Source organism: Aspergillus neoniger (genome assembly GCF_003184625.1).
Source record: "Aspergillus neoniger CBS 115656 unplaced genomic scaffold BO87scaffold_6, whole genome shotgun sequence".
Lineage (NCBI taxonomy): Eukaryota > Fungi > Ascomycota > Eurotiomycetes > Eurotiales > Aspergillaceae > Aspergillus > Aspergillus neoniger.
This window is the reverse complement of record NW_020291134.1, coordinates 857,339-873,575: the sequence shown is the minus strand read 5'-3', so window position 1 is coordinate 873,575 and position 16,237 is coordinate 857,339. Positions and strand designations below refer to the sequence as shown.

Genomic DNA, 16,237 nt, shown 5'->3' with positions numbered 1-16,237 from the left:
GTGGAAAGGCCGAGCTGTACTCCGCAAATCAGCGGGAATCGACAGGGGGACTCCGGTTCAACTTATATAAGCGCCAGCCGCGGTTAGCGCCACGCCCGCAGAATCTCGACTATCCATCGCAATCTCCATTCAATCTCTCAGTTACGCTCTGACCATTCGTGCTCTCCCCACCCTTCATTCTCCCTCTGGCATCATCCCATCATGGCGGCGGAACAGAGAAAGCTGCTTGAGCAGCTTATGGGAGGTAAGTTGCCCAACCCCAGCTTCTACCAAGCTCTAAACAACAGCTAATCCAATCCTTTTTTCCAGCGGACCAGCTCATAGGTACCGGCGCTCCTTCTCGCAATGCGCAGCTCCAAATCACCGATCCGAAAGTCTGTCGCTCGTATCTTGTCGGCACTTGTCCGCATGACCTCTTCACCAATACCAAGCAAGATCTGGGTCCTTGCCAGAAAGTTCACAGCGAAGGATTGAAGACGGAGTATGAGACCGCCTCGGCGGCCGAGAAGGCCAAATGGGGATTCGATTACGACTATATGCGCGACATGCAGAAATACATCGATGATTGTGACCGACGTATTGATACCGCTCAGCGACGCTTGGAAAAGACTCCGGATGAGATCAGACAGACCAACAACTTGGTAAGGCATACACTCACTCCCATCAACAGGATACTTCACGCAGCCAAGAGAAGACATGGAGCTAACCACATCCCCAACAATATAGCTGAAACAAATCTCCGACCTAACGAAAACCATCAACACGGGCCTCCTCGAGATCTCGGTGCTGGGTGAAACCGGCTCTGTCGCACAGGCCTTGAACGACCTGCACAAGATCCGCACCGCGAAGCACCAGAAAGAAACATGTGAACGCGAATTGAAGAACCTCCAAGATACCTCCGGTCCGTCGGGTCATCAGAAACTGCAAGTGTGCGATGTCTGCGGCGCGTACCTGAGTCGTCTCGATAACGATCGTCGGTTGGCGGACCATTTCTTCGGAAAGATGCACATGGGATACTCGGACATGCGCAAGGGATTCAAGAAGCTCAGCGAGGAGCTTAAGGGACGGCCTCCGCCGGTTCGTCACCACGATGACGATGATGGTGGTTGGGGTGGGCGCTCCGGTGGTGGACGTGGTCCTCGGTATGGCGGTGGTGGTTACAAGAAGCGCGGTCCTCGCTGGTAAAATATTGATGAGGCGTCTTGTTTTCTGTTCCTTTTCTTGGAGTTTATTCTGCAATGCTGTTGTAATTTGTCTGGATTTGCATAGCGCAGGCGTTCTTGTTACTACTACGTCTGGGATGTTACGGATTAAATAAAAATATAATAAACATGTACAGGCCGACTGCATTGCTTTCAACTTTCGTCTCCGGATCCCCTGTGTGGACGTGTGGCAATGAGGACTGAGTAGTAGTGATAGTATTACGATAATATCATCTTCAAGTTGTTTACTGAGTATATGAAGTCATCATAGAGAGAAATGGTATAAAATAGTAGAATAGTGTTCATTTTGACATACAAATTCAACGCATGTAAAACAGCATGCGGATAAGAATAAGATGAGATGAGGGGAAATTCCATAGTAAGAAAGAAAAAAGGAAAAAAAAGGAGAAGGGATCAAAATAACAAACCCAGTGTTGAAACAAACCTCGCTGGGGGTTACATAAAGTCCATTGTTCATGGCAAGCACAAAAAAAAAGCAAAGAGAACAGATCAAATAGATAAGCAGCCCGTAAAGTCGCCCAGATACCCGTTTTGGAAAGAAAAACCCTACCCCAGCACATGGGAATAGCAGTGCGGAAAAAAAGAAATTACACCAAGCCCCCGGAGATAACCCTGCAAAGAAAATTTGGAAAGTGAAGATATGGGAGAAGAAAGACGTTACTGTACAGTAGGCAGTGTTGAAACACCCTTTTCCCCCCTTTCTCTCTTTTTTATTTTTTTGTATTTGTCTCTCTACCGTGCATTCTGCTGTGGACCGTGTCCGTTGGTCCTGGTCGCCGTTGCTAACTCTTCTATCAACATCGTGTAGTTTGAGCTGACTTCTGGTCGACGTAGGAGGATATCCCGGACCACGCTTAGCTGGGAGGCATCTGCGTTCGGGGCATGGGATAGAAGTTGTTGGATAGCGGGTGTATTGGCTTGCGCACCGAGGACCTGTATTGCGGCGGCGAGCCCGGTGAGGGGTGGTTGGTTGGGCTGTGGAGGCTGGTAGGGGGTGAATTGTGGAGCTGCAGGTGGTGGCTGTTGTTGGTGTTGTGACTGAGCTTGATGCCCATAGGGTATTTGCGTTTGAGGCGTTCCGTCGTAAGATGATACAGGAGTGGGTGTGAACTGGGACGCAAGCGGCGGTCCAGGAGTCAGGAAATGCGCTTGCTGAGGCGTTCCCGCCGCCACGGTCAATGGACTGGCAGAAGCACCGGGCTCCTGGCTCGGGAAGTGCGAAGGAGGCTGCACGGATGGCGGATTGGAGTCGCCAGTCTTGACGGCAAAGACCACGAGCATGACGCGCTCCGGTGTCGGATCCTCAAGAGCGTTGTTCTCCAGAAGCTCGATGAACTCCGGCTTCTTGGTGGAGCCTGCTTCAATAGGGATAAGATAGGTATCCTTGACAGCTGGCAATGGATGTTTGCCAACAACACCATATCTCGAACGATCTTGGAAGTAGCTGAATAGCTTGTCGAACCCTGCACGCTCCTTAGGGGAGTCGGGGCGGCTGATCGAGATAACAGTCACATCAGTCGAGGAGCTGAAACGCAGACCGCAGAGGTACTCGCTGGCGAGAGCAATCTCAATCCTGCCATCAATGGACAATGTCGGTGGAGCAAGCTGACTCCATGGTATGCGTCCGCTCAAGTCAGCTCCTCCGACATGCTTCGCGGAGGAAGTAAACTCGGTAATCGGATTCATGACGACCTTGCCATGCCAGATGGACCCTTCGTCATGAAAGTCCTTTGGTGAGTAGGGGGGTGAGTCGGGCTCATCGTCTCCCAATAGTTGATCGATCTCAGCATCAGCCTGAGCCTTGGCTGCTGGCAGCTGCTCACGAATATGAGCAGACACTTCGGGGAAGACCTGCTCATGGCTGGTGCCACCGGGAGAATGAGCCCGCGCGGGGAAGTGGTCCTGGTGAGTGGTGACACCATCGGTCATCTTGGTGTCAACATCCTGTGATTTCGATGCCTTCCGGGTGTCATCAGTCTGAGCCTGGGGGCCAGGGGTCGTTGGGCTCTGGCCAGCGGAGCTGCCATCAGGATCAGCCAAACTGCGTCGAGCGGCAGCAGTAGAGAACACGGGCTCGCTGGCGACATTGTGGTTATCATCTTCAATAAACTCTTCACCCTTATGGGTCCGTCTAATGCGAGGCCCTTGTTCTTGCACGATGATGTGCTGCCGTTCAGCTTCCCGCTTGATTTCGGCATCCTTCTGCTGCAGTTCCTCACTTGCCATGTCTTGGGTGCTCATCTTAGAGAGGGCATCGGGAGATAAACTACCTACGAGCAGACGGTCCCGTAGAGAAGGGTTCTTCTTTACGTTGAACATGATCGTCCGCAATTGTGACCTATACGGCTCTGTGGGCTCCCCAGTTCCTCCGCATATATTCTCATACATAGCGCTCTCGAGTGAGAGAGAAAGCTGCCGGGCAAATTCCTCCACCGATTTCACCCCGGACCCTTCGGGGATTTGGAACGATCCTCGTTCCTGGGCCTGAGTAATCTGCTCTACAAATAACTTGACCAGAGCTTTGGCAACACTCTTGCGAGATGGATGCGTCAGCTGGTCCGCGGATTTCGAGCTATCAGTCACTGCTGTTCCTGCAGCAGAGCTTTTCCGGGAAGAAGGCGCACTGGGCTCCTCCTTCACTTGAGCCGGTTTGGCAGCGGGAGCTGGCACAGGTGTGGCAGGCGCTGGCGGTGATGTCTTCTGCTGCTTCGGTTTCGGTCCCTGGTGTGTCAGTGTTAGCAGAACCCTCCTCTACCGATGATACTGAAGTAACGAGAACTTACCGGTTCAGGCACTTGCGCCTCTTGGTGCTCATCGAATTTGCGCTTTTGGGCGCTCGTCGACTGGGTTTCAGGAACATGTCCATTCTTCTCAGGAGCTGGCGTCTCGGCTTCAGGAACTGGTGCAGCTGGCGCAGGAGGCGCATCAGACGCATCAGGGGCAGCAGTAGAGGCTGGAGCGGGAGTTGAAGAGGTTGCAGCGCGCGCAGGTGTGCTGGTCTCTGTCTTGGGCTCGCTAGCCTTGCGCTCGCTGGTCTGACGCTCACTGGCCTGAGACTCACTCGTTTTGCGCTCGGTTGTCGGAGGTTCGCTGGCCTTGGGCTCGACTGATTTAGATTCGCTTGTCTTAGGCTCAGACGCCTTGGGTTCACTTGGTCTGCCTCTTCGGCCGCCCTTCTTGCCCTTTCTGCGTCGAGATGCCTTCTTCTCCTCAGCTTCCTTGCGCCTCTTTTCAGCAGCTTCCTCCCAAGGCTTTTCACCACGCGCGATCTTTTCGAGAAGAACTTTGTGATTCTCTGGCTTGCATTGCTCACAGAAGTATTCGTCCGGTTCTTCCCCCTTGGCGTATGTCAAGCCCATACAGTCATTGTGTTGCCAGGCCGAGCATCGATCGCAGCAGATCATATCGCGTTCAACATCTTCCTCCTCTTCATATTCGCCACAAATGCATCGAATGATTTCTTCTTCTTCGCTGGGAGCAGGTGTCGGTTCGGCGGAGGGTTTGGGAGGTTTGTCTTTCGGCTGGGCTTTCGCCTTGGACTTCTTCGCGGGCGTTTCGGTGATCATGTCGAGGTTCTTGTGCTGGCCCTTGGTCGAGCGACCGGAGCGTCGTGGTTCATCTGGCTTAGTAGTTAGCTTTCTGTCCCGACGAGAAGTGGAGTGTGCTGCCAGTCGCCACCCATCGGGAAGGCCGACAATGGTCGCACGACTTTCGGTATACAATAGCTTACCGGCCATGATGGAAGTATATAAGGTATTCAAATTTCTACGGCGCGAAGCTTTGGGGGTTGTAAAAAGTCTGAGATAGAGGGATGAAAAAAAGGATTGCGCACGCCACCCAAATCTCGTTCTACGGCATCAGAAGGGCTAAAGTAATACACAGAGGAAGGCTCTGGAAAGTGGCACTTTTTGTTTGTTTGCCCGGTCCACGCAGGTATTACTTTGTCCTTGCACTTCCAGCGGTTTTTAGTCTAGAGACAACGCGTGGGCGCCGGTGGGTGGTGTCACACCAAGTGGTGGGTGGTGCTGAGTCTCGTTTGAATGCTGTCGCGCGCAGCGTGAATGCTTGGCGTGAGCGGGGTCGCGTGTAGACTGCGCGGCGCCTGAGGCGGCTTATCCCCGAGTGAATCGAGAGCTGACGATGGAAGTTTCACAGAATAGCCTCGCAGGAGTGTCTGGTGATGAAATGAACGTCCAGCGACGAGCAGCGGGTGATCTGGGAGATGGAAGAAGACAGATGGTGGGAAGAGAGGAGATGCTGTCGCGGTTGGATCGGGATGCTGAGTCATCAGCACGTGACTGCGGCTCCGCGGAGAATGGCTTGGCAGGCGCCAGTCCGGCTCCTTCTCGTCGCGTCTATTTTTCGGCGCCCTCGAAAGCTTCTCCAGATCCCCACATAGACTGTCTTTTACTTTTCACGATCTTCTTGCCCGTGCTACTCCCCCCTCTCCAAAGTTGACGTGTTGTTTAGAGCTCATCTTAAAATCAAATCAATACCTATAATCTTTTACTATCCCACCTTTACTCAGTACAGATCATGGCAGATGTTCGATCATTACTTCGGAATGAGCTCGCCGCCCGCAAGGGCTCATCCCAGGCAGGGAGCAGCGCAACGAACCGTGTGACCAAAAAGCGCAAGGTAGACCCAGCAGATGATTTGAGGCGCAAGAGGATGAGGGCAAGTGTGCCATCTGGTCCGTCGACCGCGCATACCGTACAACCGCCCAGTGCACGAGCTATCGAGGAGGAGGAAGAGATGGAGGGATCAGAGCAAGACATCGCCGGACCGCAGCCGCCATCTGACATCGCACTTGAGCAGCCAACTGCTCAACCCGATGTACAGCCATCAGATACGCCTCTTGTAGCCGCCGAACCGCCTGCCCCGACCACTCAAACCATCGATGAGGATGAATGGGCCGCTTTCGAGCGCGAAGTTGTCGCCCCCACCCGCATGCCGCATAGGCCGGCTGCGCTCGCCGCGGAAGCGACCATATCAGCAGCGCCAGTATCTGCAGACGAGCTCGCCGCTCAGCAGCAGAAAGAGACCGAAGCGATCAAGAAAAGCCGTGAGGCTGAGGTCGAAGGAGAAAGGGAGGATGCAGCGCGGTTTATGGAAGACGAATTTGATGAAATGGAGCAATTAGAAGAGCGCGTCAGACGTCTGAAGCACAAGCGGGAAGAGCTGAGGAAACTAAGGACCATGGAAGATGCAGAAATGCAGAGAATGGACGAACCTCCTTCCGCTGCTAGCCCGTCAGGGGACCAACAAAATCCACCTGCAGGCGACGCAAATGAAGATGAAGACGATGAAGACGACGATGATGATTATGACGATGACTGGGACAATTGGAGATTTAAATGAATTTAACGCGGCTAAGGGTCGGGTGTGGGAAATACAGGCGTCATTTCATACGAGGTCCCGGACTTTTCTTACTTACAGTGATACCCAATAAGCTATGTGAAATCACAGGCCATTGCTCTTAATTTTCTTAATGGGCCACAGTACACTTTTTATCGGCGTGGGCGGTATCCCGTGTTTCATGATGGGGCAGCGACATATTGTACTCTTAACATACTATCTACGATGAAACTCCTATATGCGAGAGAATGTATACTGGATCAGCCAGAAAGGATGGAAATGTATTTTTACAGTCATTTGCAATCATAAGTATGCTTTATATATCACAGAGGTTGCCGTTTCTGATTCTTCATGGCTGTTGACTGGCATTCTCGCCTTGGCCCTTGGAAGACTGATCTTCGGCTTCTATGTAGCTTCGAAGTCCACCCCTGTTGATCCTCATAGCCTCCTCGATCTCCGCTTCCCCTTCTCTCAAAAGATGTTTACCGCGAACAAGCTCACCCTTTTGCTTTCTTTTTTCCTCTTGTACCTGCTTCTCTCGTTCTGCCAGCGCTTTCTCGCGTCTGTCACGTTCAACCTTCTTTCGTTCTAGCTCTTCTCTTTCCTCGGCGGTCATGTCGCTTTCCGGAGCAGCAGGCAAAGTAGAGATGTAGGCCTCAATAAGCGGGTTCCGCACTTTAGGTGTGAGGGCGATGTATCTGAGATCGGTTATGATGGACGGAGGGAGAGCCTCCAGATTAGATGACCGATTTAGTTCGTGTAGTGGCACAGATTTTAGTAGCGCTGAAAGATCAGACTTTCGCGTGCTTTCTGACTGCTTCAGTCGAGAAACCAAATCGCGATAGTACTTCTCTCGATCTTTGTCTGACATTTGCGCATCCTTCATCTCTGGTTCCTTTTTGTATTTGCGCTTGAACTCGGGCCAATACAACTTTGGTGTGGCGTGTTCCTGGAGGAAGGCCAGGTACTTGATGCGCGGGTCCTTCTTTTCTTCCTTCTCTTTGCGTTCTTTAAGTTCTTGAATCCGGTCACGACTCCAGTTGGACCAGACCTCACGGCGCGTTTTCATGTTTGGTAGCACAGTGTAGCGGGTATCATCAATGATCCGGCCTTCTTCGATGATCTTCTCCCACGTGGAGAATGGGTTAATGCGATAGTCGTCAAGAAGATCACGGAATAAAGCTGTGGCATCCTCCTCCGTGAGCGGAAGTCCCTCTGCGCCTTCTTCCCATTCTTCTTCTCCGGGTTCGCCGTATTCGCCAGGGTCAAGGCCATATTCTTCTCCCATTGCCGCCAGTTGGTATTCCATATCCTCTTCCGTGAACTCCAACGGCTGTTGGTCGTCCCCTTCTTCGGTTCTCGGTCGCTTGAAAGGTTGCTCTTCCTCACCCTCGCTGTCAGTAACTTCGACCTCCTCATACTCATCGCTCTCTTCCCCGGCCGCTGGAGCAGCACCAGCTTCTGCTCCTTCCAACCGTGGTTGCTCGGAAACCTTAGCTTCCGGTTCTTCTTTGGCGACAACTTCCATCTCCTCGCCCCGCTCCTTCCTCTCTTTTGCCTCTCTCTCCAAGCGATCGTATTCGAGGACCCCTATCAGGACCTCCGGGGGGATCTTCCAAAAACTTTCGTTTGTTTCGGGGTTGTGGACAAATCTCCTTCCCAGCTTCGTCTTCACGAGCACCCATGGCGTGCAGCCAGGAATGTCATGTTTGGTTTTCGGCCTATCCTGTGGCCCACGGGGCTTGCGGTCATGGTAGCCTCTACCCCCACGAAAGCCTCCACATGGCTGACTATCAAACGGTGCTCCGTGTGGTGCAGCGCCATGCCCAAAACCATGAGGGGCATAGGGAGTCGAAGAGAAAGGAGGAAGTGTATCCGGAGTTAGAAATGGCGCTTTATTCGAGGGTTCTGGTGCTGCGGCGGGCGGAGGCTGTACGGGGGCGGCCTGAGGCCTCGTATATGTGGATTGCTTTGTCTGCGAGTTGTAGTAATACAGATGACCTAGGTTTGATTAGAGCGACTCTAAGAGGAATCCAGGTAACTGGCAATCAAACCTGAAGGAGCTTTATGTTCGGTCCATCCTGGAGGTAACGGAGGGGGCGGGGTATACGTAGATTTGAGCATTGCAGCCACAGAGGATCTAAGAGAGTGCGCGAAAAGGTATCAATTAAGTGACAATAGTATAACAAGACATTCGGTTGCAGTTTGAGGCGCGAAGGAAAGATTTCCGGAGCGGGATCGCGCAGGTCGAGAGCTTTCGCAATGAGAGTTCGGGTGGTCCGAGCTTGGCGGACTGACGGTCAGCCCGGACGCTCAGAGGTGGACGCGCCAGGGCGAAGTTGCCTGGTCACCACTCTGCGGGAGCTCATCCGACCTTCCTGCACAGCTCGCCCGTCACTCATTCCTCATCTCCAATCCTCCCTTTCCTCTGTCTGTTTTCCTCCACAAATAATATTCTCCCATAATCTACTCAAGTTGACTTCGATTTCAAGATGTCACGGAGATACGATTCCAGAGTATGCCTGATTCCCAATTCCGTCGTTCCTTGGGAGCTTTAGCTGACCCGATGACGTCCGTCCACAGACTACCATCTTTTCCCCCGAAGGTCGACTCTACCAGGTTGAATATGCGTTAGAAGCCATCTCGCATGCCGGTACCGCCCTAGGAATTTTGGCCAAAGATGGAATTGTCCTCGCAGCGGAGAAGAAGGTCACCAGCAAGCTACTGGAGCAGGACACATCTGCGGAGAAGCTATACACGCTGAACGAGTATGCATCACAGCCCCATCGAGTTGCAGGTCTTTCTGTGAAATGAAAATCTAATGTTTGGGCAGCAACATGATCTGTGCTGTTGCTGGTATGACGGCAGACGCAAACATCCTTATCAACTATGCCCGACAAGCTGCCCAGCGGTATCTTCTTACCTACAACGAAGAAATTCCTTGCGAGCAACTTGTCCGTCGTCTGTGCGACTTGAAGCAAGGATACACCCAGCATGGTGGTCTCCGTCCCTTCGGTGTTTCGTTCATCTATGCCGGCTACGACCCTCTCCGGGAGTTCCAACTGTACCAGAGCAACCCCAGCGGTAACTACGGTGGCTGGAAAGCAACTAGCGTGGGAGCAAACAATGCTAGTGCTCAGAGTCTGCTGAAGCAAGATTACAAGGAGGACTGCGACCTGAAGGAAGCTTGCGCTATGGCCGTTAAGGTTCTTAGCAAGACGATGGACTCGACCAAGCTGAGCAGTGAGAAGAGTAAGTCATGACCGATCCTTGTCCGTGGTTACCCGCACATGGGTACCACGCTATCACGGTACCGTGACCTATGCTAATGCGTTGGCCCCTACAGTCGAATTTGCTACGGTAGGAAGGACGCCGGAAGGCAAGATCTACCACCACCTGTGGAATGCTGATGAGATCAATGCCCTTCTGAAAGAACACGGGCTGGCCAAGGTTGATGACGAGCCCGAGGCTGGCGAGATTAAATAAATGAGAAGACGACCCGATTTTGCTACTTGACCAGATAATCCCACATGTTTCCTGTGCAGTAATCGCGCACTTTTCTGCCCAACGTTTACGATGTAGATTCTCTACAGTCTCGTATATGTACACTCGTATGACAGGTCGCTTCAAATCACTCACGGCACGGGTGAGGCCTATAGCTGCATCTGAAGCGCAACTGACGTCGGCCACGGGTGACGTGGCAAGCCTTGACGTCGAATTAAGCATCGGGCAATTCATTGCAGGTCTACACTCGCGTCTGTCGACCGGAAATGCCCAAAGCCATCACTGATCTTGGGACATGAATGGTCCACGTAGTCTTCAAGCCCTCGAGCACCCTGGGCGCTTGAACAATGCTGAATGTTTCGGAACTTTAATGAGATGTGAGGCCCCATATATATAAGAATCCCCGGGATCCAAGCTGGTACCTTGTTTGCAACACAACCACATCAATACCAAGCGAATGCACCGGCTGTGAATGTGTTTCGATGTCAACCTGTCCGGTCTTCTTGCGAATTTGACGGCCGTGTCATGGAAGCATCGTAGGCGCGGGGTTCTTGAGAGAGTCTCTATGCATACCCCCAGGATCACTCAAAGATGAGTCAAGCCCACCGAAGTGCAATAGTGAGATATCAGTGTTAGCTTTCTTTCCGGATTCTAATGAGAAGATTGAAGACCGCAGAAGGCAATCACTAACTTGGTAGCTTTGGTGTGGAGAGGAGACCATCACGTGCGATGGACCGCCCAAACGCGGGGTACACAACTCCATGTTCAGCTCCGTATCTCCCTTCCCAATCTCGCCAGCCTCTGCTATCAACAATCATGATACAACCATGGTAAAAAGAAAGCAGTTCGTACAGTTGGCCTACTTGATTTGGGCTTTGGGCTGACGGCTTTCCGACTCTAACCCCACTTCTCACAATGGCCCCTACTTCTGTTCCAATTGTCCTGGGAGTCTGGTTACCTTGGTCTGGCGAGCCGCTCGTTAAGGACATGGGCGCTTATGATGTGGAACACCTCCTCGAGAACGCAGCACGAAGGTACCAGATTTGCACAAATCAAACCTTTTCATTGGATGTTATGAATTCTCGACAGCAGATTGCTTGATTCACACTTTTCCCGCCAACCATTGCATGGGCCTGGCGTGAAGAACCAACCTCCATTCGATCATCAGAAATAAAAAGGGAAAAAGAAATATTAGGAAAAGAAAGGTGTCAAGTGACACAGCCCTTGTGAGGCACAGAATTTACAAACAGGAATATGGTCTGAAACCGAAAGACAGTACCAAAGAGGGAATCCTAAGCACAAACGAAAGCAACAGCAAGTGGCCCAACGCATGGCCCCTGAAAAGTTTCCATCCTTCTTTCATGAAAGTGCCTTTCTTCTCTCGTCACGCTCCCGCTGCAGTTGGCGAATTTCTTTTTCGAGCTCCATGACGAGTTTCTGTGACCGGTCCATGGACGCTACGAGAGTGCTTCCCTCCCGTTTCCATCGATTCAAGCGTTCCACCTCGGCGCTTCGCCGCCGGTACTTGGTTTCGATCTTCTCGCACAAGCGGCATAGTGTTGTTTCAAACTCAGTCATATTGACGAGCCTCATGCCGCAGGTCTCCCCAGTGCGGTACTCATAGTTGCAGCGGTGAGCGAAACTTGTCCAGCTCCAGTCTCCGCATGCAAATCTCTTCTGGTTGTAGAAACACATCCCTATCATTCAATCGTCAGCTAAAAAACTAATCAAGCCGTGGTCAAACTCACTTGTTGCTGATACAGTTTGTTGTTTCACGTCGCTACTTTGAGTTCTATTGGCTCTGCCAAATGCTCCTGCCGCGCTGCAGAGGTTTGATAGGCTAAGCTTGCACGAGGCCTATGGAAGGTTGCCGGTTGTTTTAAAACGAAACACCTTATTCTGAATAACAACGATTTAGATCTCACGATAGCTCTTGAAGAAGCTGAGTCTGAAACGGATAATGATCCAGATTCAATCGACTGGTAGGCCCCGGGTCCTATTTATGTTTCGCAGGAAGCTTCTATGTTACGGCCCAGCCAGTTCTCGTACTCTACCAGTCAACCGTCGATCAACCCCTCAACATACGATGGCTTATCGACTACGGCATTCTGCTATCACTTTCACATCACATCCAGTGCTTTTCCGGTTGGCTATGCTGGGGTCTTCCAGCTGTGGAGACACAAGTTATCCACAACCTTCCTAATCAGGTCAGTTGTAGTCAGTGGATGCTTCACGGATGCATGCGTGTTGCTGTCGTGGCGGTATCATTTCTCCTGAATCAGGTTGAACCCTCGAAAATCCCTCATTTGATATGGACGGTTTTCGTCCTCCTGGCTGGGATTGCCATTGCAGCCTTGGTTGTTCCAACGATCATCCCCGCTTCCTTTCTGCGTCTCCGTTGCGTATGGAGTCGCCCTTCGAGAAGAAGACATGCCTCACCCTTACTGAATCAAAGCTCCTGCATGAAAAAAAATAACCCGTTTCTTTATTTTGTGCCAGCTGTCAGATTGTCCGTCTCACCGTCCAAACCTTTTTTGCCCCTTCTGCATCCAAGAAAATAAACCTAGTGTTCCGTCTTGAGTGGATGGAAAAAGCAGTTTCGCTTTGCAGGACCAGTGTGGTTACGGCTATGATCATTTAGTCTGGTTTGTTAGATGCCTTACCACCATAACCTTGTGGCTAGTCACTCACAACCAATTAGTCCGCTCGCGAACTGGCCTAGTGTCATAACCTCTGATACGGACTTTGGGCCGAGGGCAGGGTGACTCCGAGACATCTGCCCAGTTGGACTTTACTTTTTTTACTTTTTCCCCTCTCAACTCTTTACCTGACACCTAGTATGCCCAAAGGGTCAGGGTTCTGTCACCTGGTTGCAACCCTACCAAGTTCCTTCTACCATGTATCCCGAACACTGGTCCACACAGGCATCTAGCCCCCGTGCCAATGGTCATCTCGTGTACTCCGCATGTTTCCGTCTGGCTGATATCAACCAGATGTTTCTGCATCTAGTGGCGAAAGACGCGTCACTAGAAGCCCTTCATTGGCGTCCATTGCTTCCTTGGATTTTACCTCGGGAGTCAACATGACATGCAGTTGCATGATGAGCTCAATATTCCATTAGGGACTGATTCTCTTCAGCTGATCTCCCACATCTGCAGACGAATAATCCCGCATTTGTCCCCGCTCGGGTGCAGGGTTTATCTTCATTTGCCTGCCTTCCTCGGCCAATATGATAGGATGTCGGCTCTGTACATCAGCCATGGCAAATACTGACTGTGGTACGGTGCACCTACTGTCGAACCCGTGCAGCTGCACTAAAGCTCGGAGACTCACTGACGTGGCACGCTTCGTCTGGTCGAGGTGCTCGAAATTTCGGCCTTTCGTGGTGAAGAGGGGGGTTTTCAACGAGAAGATGGTGTACAGAATCCATAGCAACTCGAGCAAGGCAGCCTTCAGTTCCTCAGCATTGGCCTATAGGGGGTCAATGTACCCGAATTTCCGCTTGTCCGGACATCCTTCGAGATGATTGCATGAAACTCTCTCATGCGTCTGTACATCCATCACAGCATTGGATCGTCGGTCAACCCGCCTAGATTCCCTGTGTGCTGAGAATCCGAGCATGGAATGATGTCGGTTGCCAACTCAGCGACTATCGGTTCTGGCTTACAGCCGCAACCTGGAGGCAACACCGGTTACCAACTGTTCTGCCACTCACGAGCTGCTCAATCTCGGTACTCGCGATGCGATTTGCCACCCCTCTGCCTTCTCTTGCGAGCTGTCTTACTTCGGATGTTTCTAGTCCAGCCTTGCCTGTGGCAATTGTACTTCCGTAACCAGGATTTGGCTCGATAGTTCCGGTAAACCGTCCTTGCCCAACCTGCCAGGATTTTCGATTTACGCCTGATGGTTGTGAGTTTCTTTTGGGCTGCAACTGTCCGGAAACTCTACGTTTTTTTCTACTTTGAAGCCGAGTGATCTATCCACGACGTTGAAATTGGATTTTGTGACCCACATAATTGCACCGAAATACTGGGATTTTTCAATCCCGTGACTGTAACGTGACCGCAGCCCTCTGCGCATCTACGCATACATGTTTTTCTTGCAGTCAACAAATGGAATATGTCAAACGACCATTCGAGAATTTAAGGTAAGGAAGCATTTCCCTCTGTTTCCGGCTTACGAGTTTGGATTGGCCAGCGGATGAAAGCATATTCGACGGTGTCAGCATGCTGTAGCCAATGAAGTGGTTCAGCTGGACGGGTGATATATGCAGCTAAAAGGACCCCTGTCATTTCTTTCTAGCCCGCAAAACGCCTAGACTAGACAAGTCCGATTGACTTGAGCAGGGAAGAATCATAGCGGGTCCTCGCATCTGCACGTTGGCACCTGCAATTATTTCTCTGTGGCCTCGAGTTTGAGGCATTCAGCCTTGCATGTTGCACAAGTTGGTTTGTGGCTTTGACCCAGTGCTCTTCATCCTGTCCATCGATCCGCCTCGACCGGCGTAAGCTCCCTGCGTTTCCCAATCGGGTATGATATTTATGCGTGAGGCTATGACCCAGCCCATAAACATTCCCGCCTTGTGGACTATCAACGTCCAGCACAGAAGCCTGAACCATGAGGCAACTTCAATTAGCCCGGGATCTTTGCATGATCATGGTGATTACATACTTGAGTCTTGCGTCAGGCGGTCTCTACCAAATGCACGGAGACTGTGCCATCGCATTTCCATAGTCTGTGCTTAATTGAGGCGGCATCCGCGTGTAGCATGATTGACGTGTCAAGTCTATCACTCCGATGGACAGACTTTATTCATTTTGCTTTTCCTGGTTGTGGCGACCTGATGAGTACAGCACCGTACTTCTTCCCGGCACGATGAGAAGCACAAGGCATCCACTTTGACCAGGAAGGCTGCCTACGATCGGGGGGGAACATGAATTCTGCCTTGCTCTATGTCTTTGAGGCGAGGCGATCACGCCGCTACTCTAGAAACGTTCCCCAGGTGGTAGGTGATGGGATGATGCCACTTTCCCCATGTATTTCACGTAATCCAAACATGGAGACGCGTTTCTCTTTCACCAGACTATCGGGAAGGAACTTATCACTTATCGTCTTTGCTGCCCTCGTAGATCAGAAGCCCGTTCTTTGTGAACAGTAGGTATACAACCGGATATACATCGGTGATCACGTGGCCGCATGCACCCTGGCAAAGTAGATGACGTCAAGATGATAGTAGTCCAGCCAAGTTCCCTCTAGAGTTCTAACACAACCCCCAAGTATTTCTCTTCAATATCACTTCTCCTAGAATTTATTTTCAAAATACTACTCTCAGACATGTACGCGAAGACACTTAACGCAATTCCCTAAAGCTCAATTAATCACCGGCTAACCATTGCTCCCAGAACTATATACATCCGCCACTACTACTACACCACCACTATTAGACCCAACATTTGAAACACATTCCATCCCAGTCCCCCCAAACCAAACCAATTCCACCAACCTACACACCACCATGCTCAACCGCATCACCCCAATCGGCCGCCTGGCCCAACGCACCACTCAAACTCAACCCCGAATTCGAACCCTTCAACCCGCCACCCGGACCTTCCGCACCATCGCACCGCTGCGCACAACTCACCAGCAAAAGAGCGAAAGGCAATCCGGAGACCGCAACGTTCTCGACCCTCAGCGATCGGAGAGCTCCTACACCGGCACGGACAGCGAAGTCGCGGGCCACGACGCAGCCTTTGACCCTAGCAACACATCACCCGAAGGCCAGGTCGAGCAGGCGCAGAAGGAGTCCGAGCAGCAGGGTAAAGTGAGTAACCCGTTGGATATGAGTCCTGGGAACTCGGAAGTCAGTCATGCGAGGCCGCCCCAGGAGGGAGGTCCCGATCATAATGCTGAAAAGGAGGGGCCCAGCTCGAGGGGGTGGACGAAGAAGAACCGTGAGGTGAGGGGTGGGAATAGGAAGTATTGAAGGATTGAGGTTGTTGTATAGACTTTGCATTTGGTTTTTTAAATTGTGCGTGTTTGAAAGTGCTTGTTTGTTGGGTTGGGTTGTGTATGGTATTGGATATAATAAGAAGCTTGTTTGATCTTCAGTGGGATATACATATCTCGCAGGCTTGAGAGAGTAATTGCTATTA

At 51.5% G+C, this 16,237-nt stretch overlaps 9 protein-coding genes across 9 annotated transcripts; 4 read left to right on the top strand and 5 right to left on the bottom strand.

Annotated features, from left to right (window-relative positions):
* The first annotated feature begins 136 nt into the window (after positions 1–136).
* BO87DRAFT_413600 (LUC7 domain-containing protein) lies at positions 137–1,384 on the top strand. The gene is made up of 3 exons (XM_025626583.1): positions 137–244; positions 310–641; positions 727–1,384. Exons 1-3 carry the CDS (start codon positions 202–204, stop codon positions 1,183–1,185), a joined length of 834 nt encoding a protein of 277 aa, XP_025483016.1. The 5' UTR covers positions 137–201; the 3' UTR covers positions 1,186–1,384.
* An 80-nt stretch (positions 1,385–1,464) lies between these two features.
* On the bottom strand, positions 1,465–1,869 carry BO87DRAFT_208306 (uncharacterized protein). Its single transcript, XM_025618609.1, has one exon. It carries the CDS (start codon positions 1,781–1,783, stop codon positions 1,523–1,525), a length of 261 nt encoding a protein of 86 aa, XP_025483015.1. The 5' UTR covers positions 1,784–1,869; the 3' UTR covers positions 1,465–1,522.
* BO87DRAFT_208310 (putative PHD finger domain protein) lies at positions 1,870–5,359 on the bottom strand. Its single transcript, XM_025618611.1, has 3 exons — positions 4,954–5,359; positions 4,007–4,842; positions 1,870–3,944 (listed from the first exon to the last, which is right to left on the bottom strand). The coding sequence occupies exons 1-3, from the start codon at positions 4,958–4,960 to the stop codon at positions 1,956–1,958; spliced, it is 2,832 nt and encodes a 943-aa protein (XP_025483014.1). The 5' UTR covers positions 4,961–5,359; the 3' UTR covers positions 1,870–1,955.
* On the top strand, positions 5,360–6,859 carry BO87DRAFT_208309 (uncharacterized protein). Its single transcript, XM_025618610.1, has one exon. It carries the CDS (start codon positions 5,760–5,762, stop codon positions 6,582–6,584), a length of 825 nt encoding a protein of 274 aa, XP_025483013.1. The 5' UTR covers positions 5,360–5,759; the 3' UTR covers positions 6,585–6,859.
* Positions 6,860–6,871: 12 nt separating this feature from the next.
* BO87DRAFT_352874 (FF domain protein) lies at positions 6,872–8,804 on the bottom strand. Its single transcript, XM_025621209.1, has 2 exons — positions 8,636–8,804; positions 6,872–8,582 (listed from the first exon to the last, which is right to left on the bottom strand). The coding sequence occupies exons 1-2, from the start codon at positions 8,703–8,705 to the stop codon at positions 6,931–6,933; spliced, it is 1,722 nt and encodes a 573-aa protein (XP_025483012.1). The 5' UTR covers positions 8,706–8,804; the 3' UTR covers positions 6,872–6,930.
* Positions 8,805–8,944: 140 nt separating this feature from the next.
* On the top strand, positions 8,945–10,145 carry pre9 (proteasome core particle subunit alpha 3). Its single transcript, XM_025625871.1, has 4 exons — positions 8,945–9,097; positions 9,165–9,349; positions 9,415–9,833; positions 9,928–10,145. Exons 1-4 carry the CDS (start codon positions 9,074–9,076, stop codon positions 10,065–10,067), a joined length of 768 nt encoding a protein of 255 aa, XP_025483011.1. The 5' UTR covers positions 8,945–9,073; the 3' UTR covers positions 10,068–10,145.
* A 1,017-nt stretch (positions 10,146–11,162) lies between these two features.
* On the bottom strand, positions 11,163–12,033 carry BO87DRAFT_373878 (uncharacterized protein). Its single transcript, XM_025622661.1, has 2 exons — positions 11,834–12,033; positions 11,163–11,782 (listed from the first exon to the last, which is right to left on the bottom strand). Exon 2 carries the CDS (start codon positions 11,778–11,780, stop codon positions 11,445–11,447), a length of 336 nt encoding a protein of 111 aa, XP_025483010.1. The 5' UTR covers positions 11,781–11,782; positions 11,834–12,033; the 3' UTR covers positions 11,163–11,444.
* Positions 12,034–13,202: 1,169 nt separating this feature from the next.
* On the bottom strand, positions 13,203–14,295 carry BO87DRAFT_301655 (uncharacterized protein; the record flags this gene model as incomplete). The annotated part of the gene is made up of 4 exons (XM_025619170.1): positions 13,203–13,358; positions 13,801–14,027; positions 14,108–14,165; positions 14,266–14,295. The coding sequence occupies 4 exons, from the start codon at positions 14,293–14,295 to the stop codon at positions 13,203–13,205; spliced, it is 471 nt and encodes a 156-aa protein (XP_025483009.1).
* A 1,069-nt stretch (positions 14,296–15,364) lies between these two features.
* Positions 15,365–16,216, top strand: BO87DRAFT_373877 (uncharacterized protein). Its single transcript, XM_025622660.1, has 2 exons — positions 15,365–15,421; positions 15,488–16,216. Exon 2 carries the CDS (start codon positions 15,601–15,603, stop codon positions 16,066–16,068), a length of 468 nt encoding a protein of 155 aa, XP_025483008.1. The 5' UTR covers positions 15,365–15,421; positions 15,488–15,600; the 3' UTR covers positions 16,069–16,216.
* The last annotated feature ends 21 nt before the right edge of the window (positions 16,217–16,237 follow it).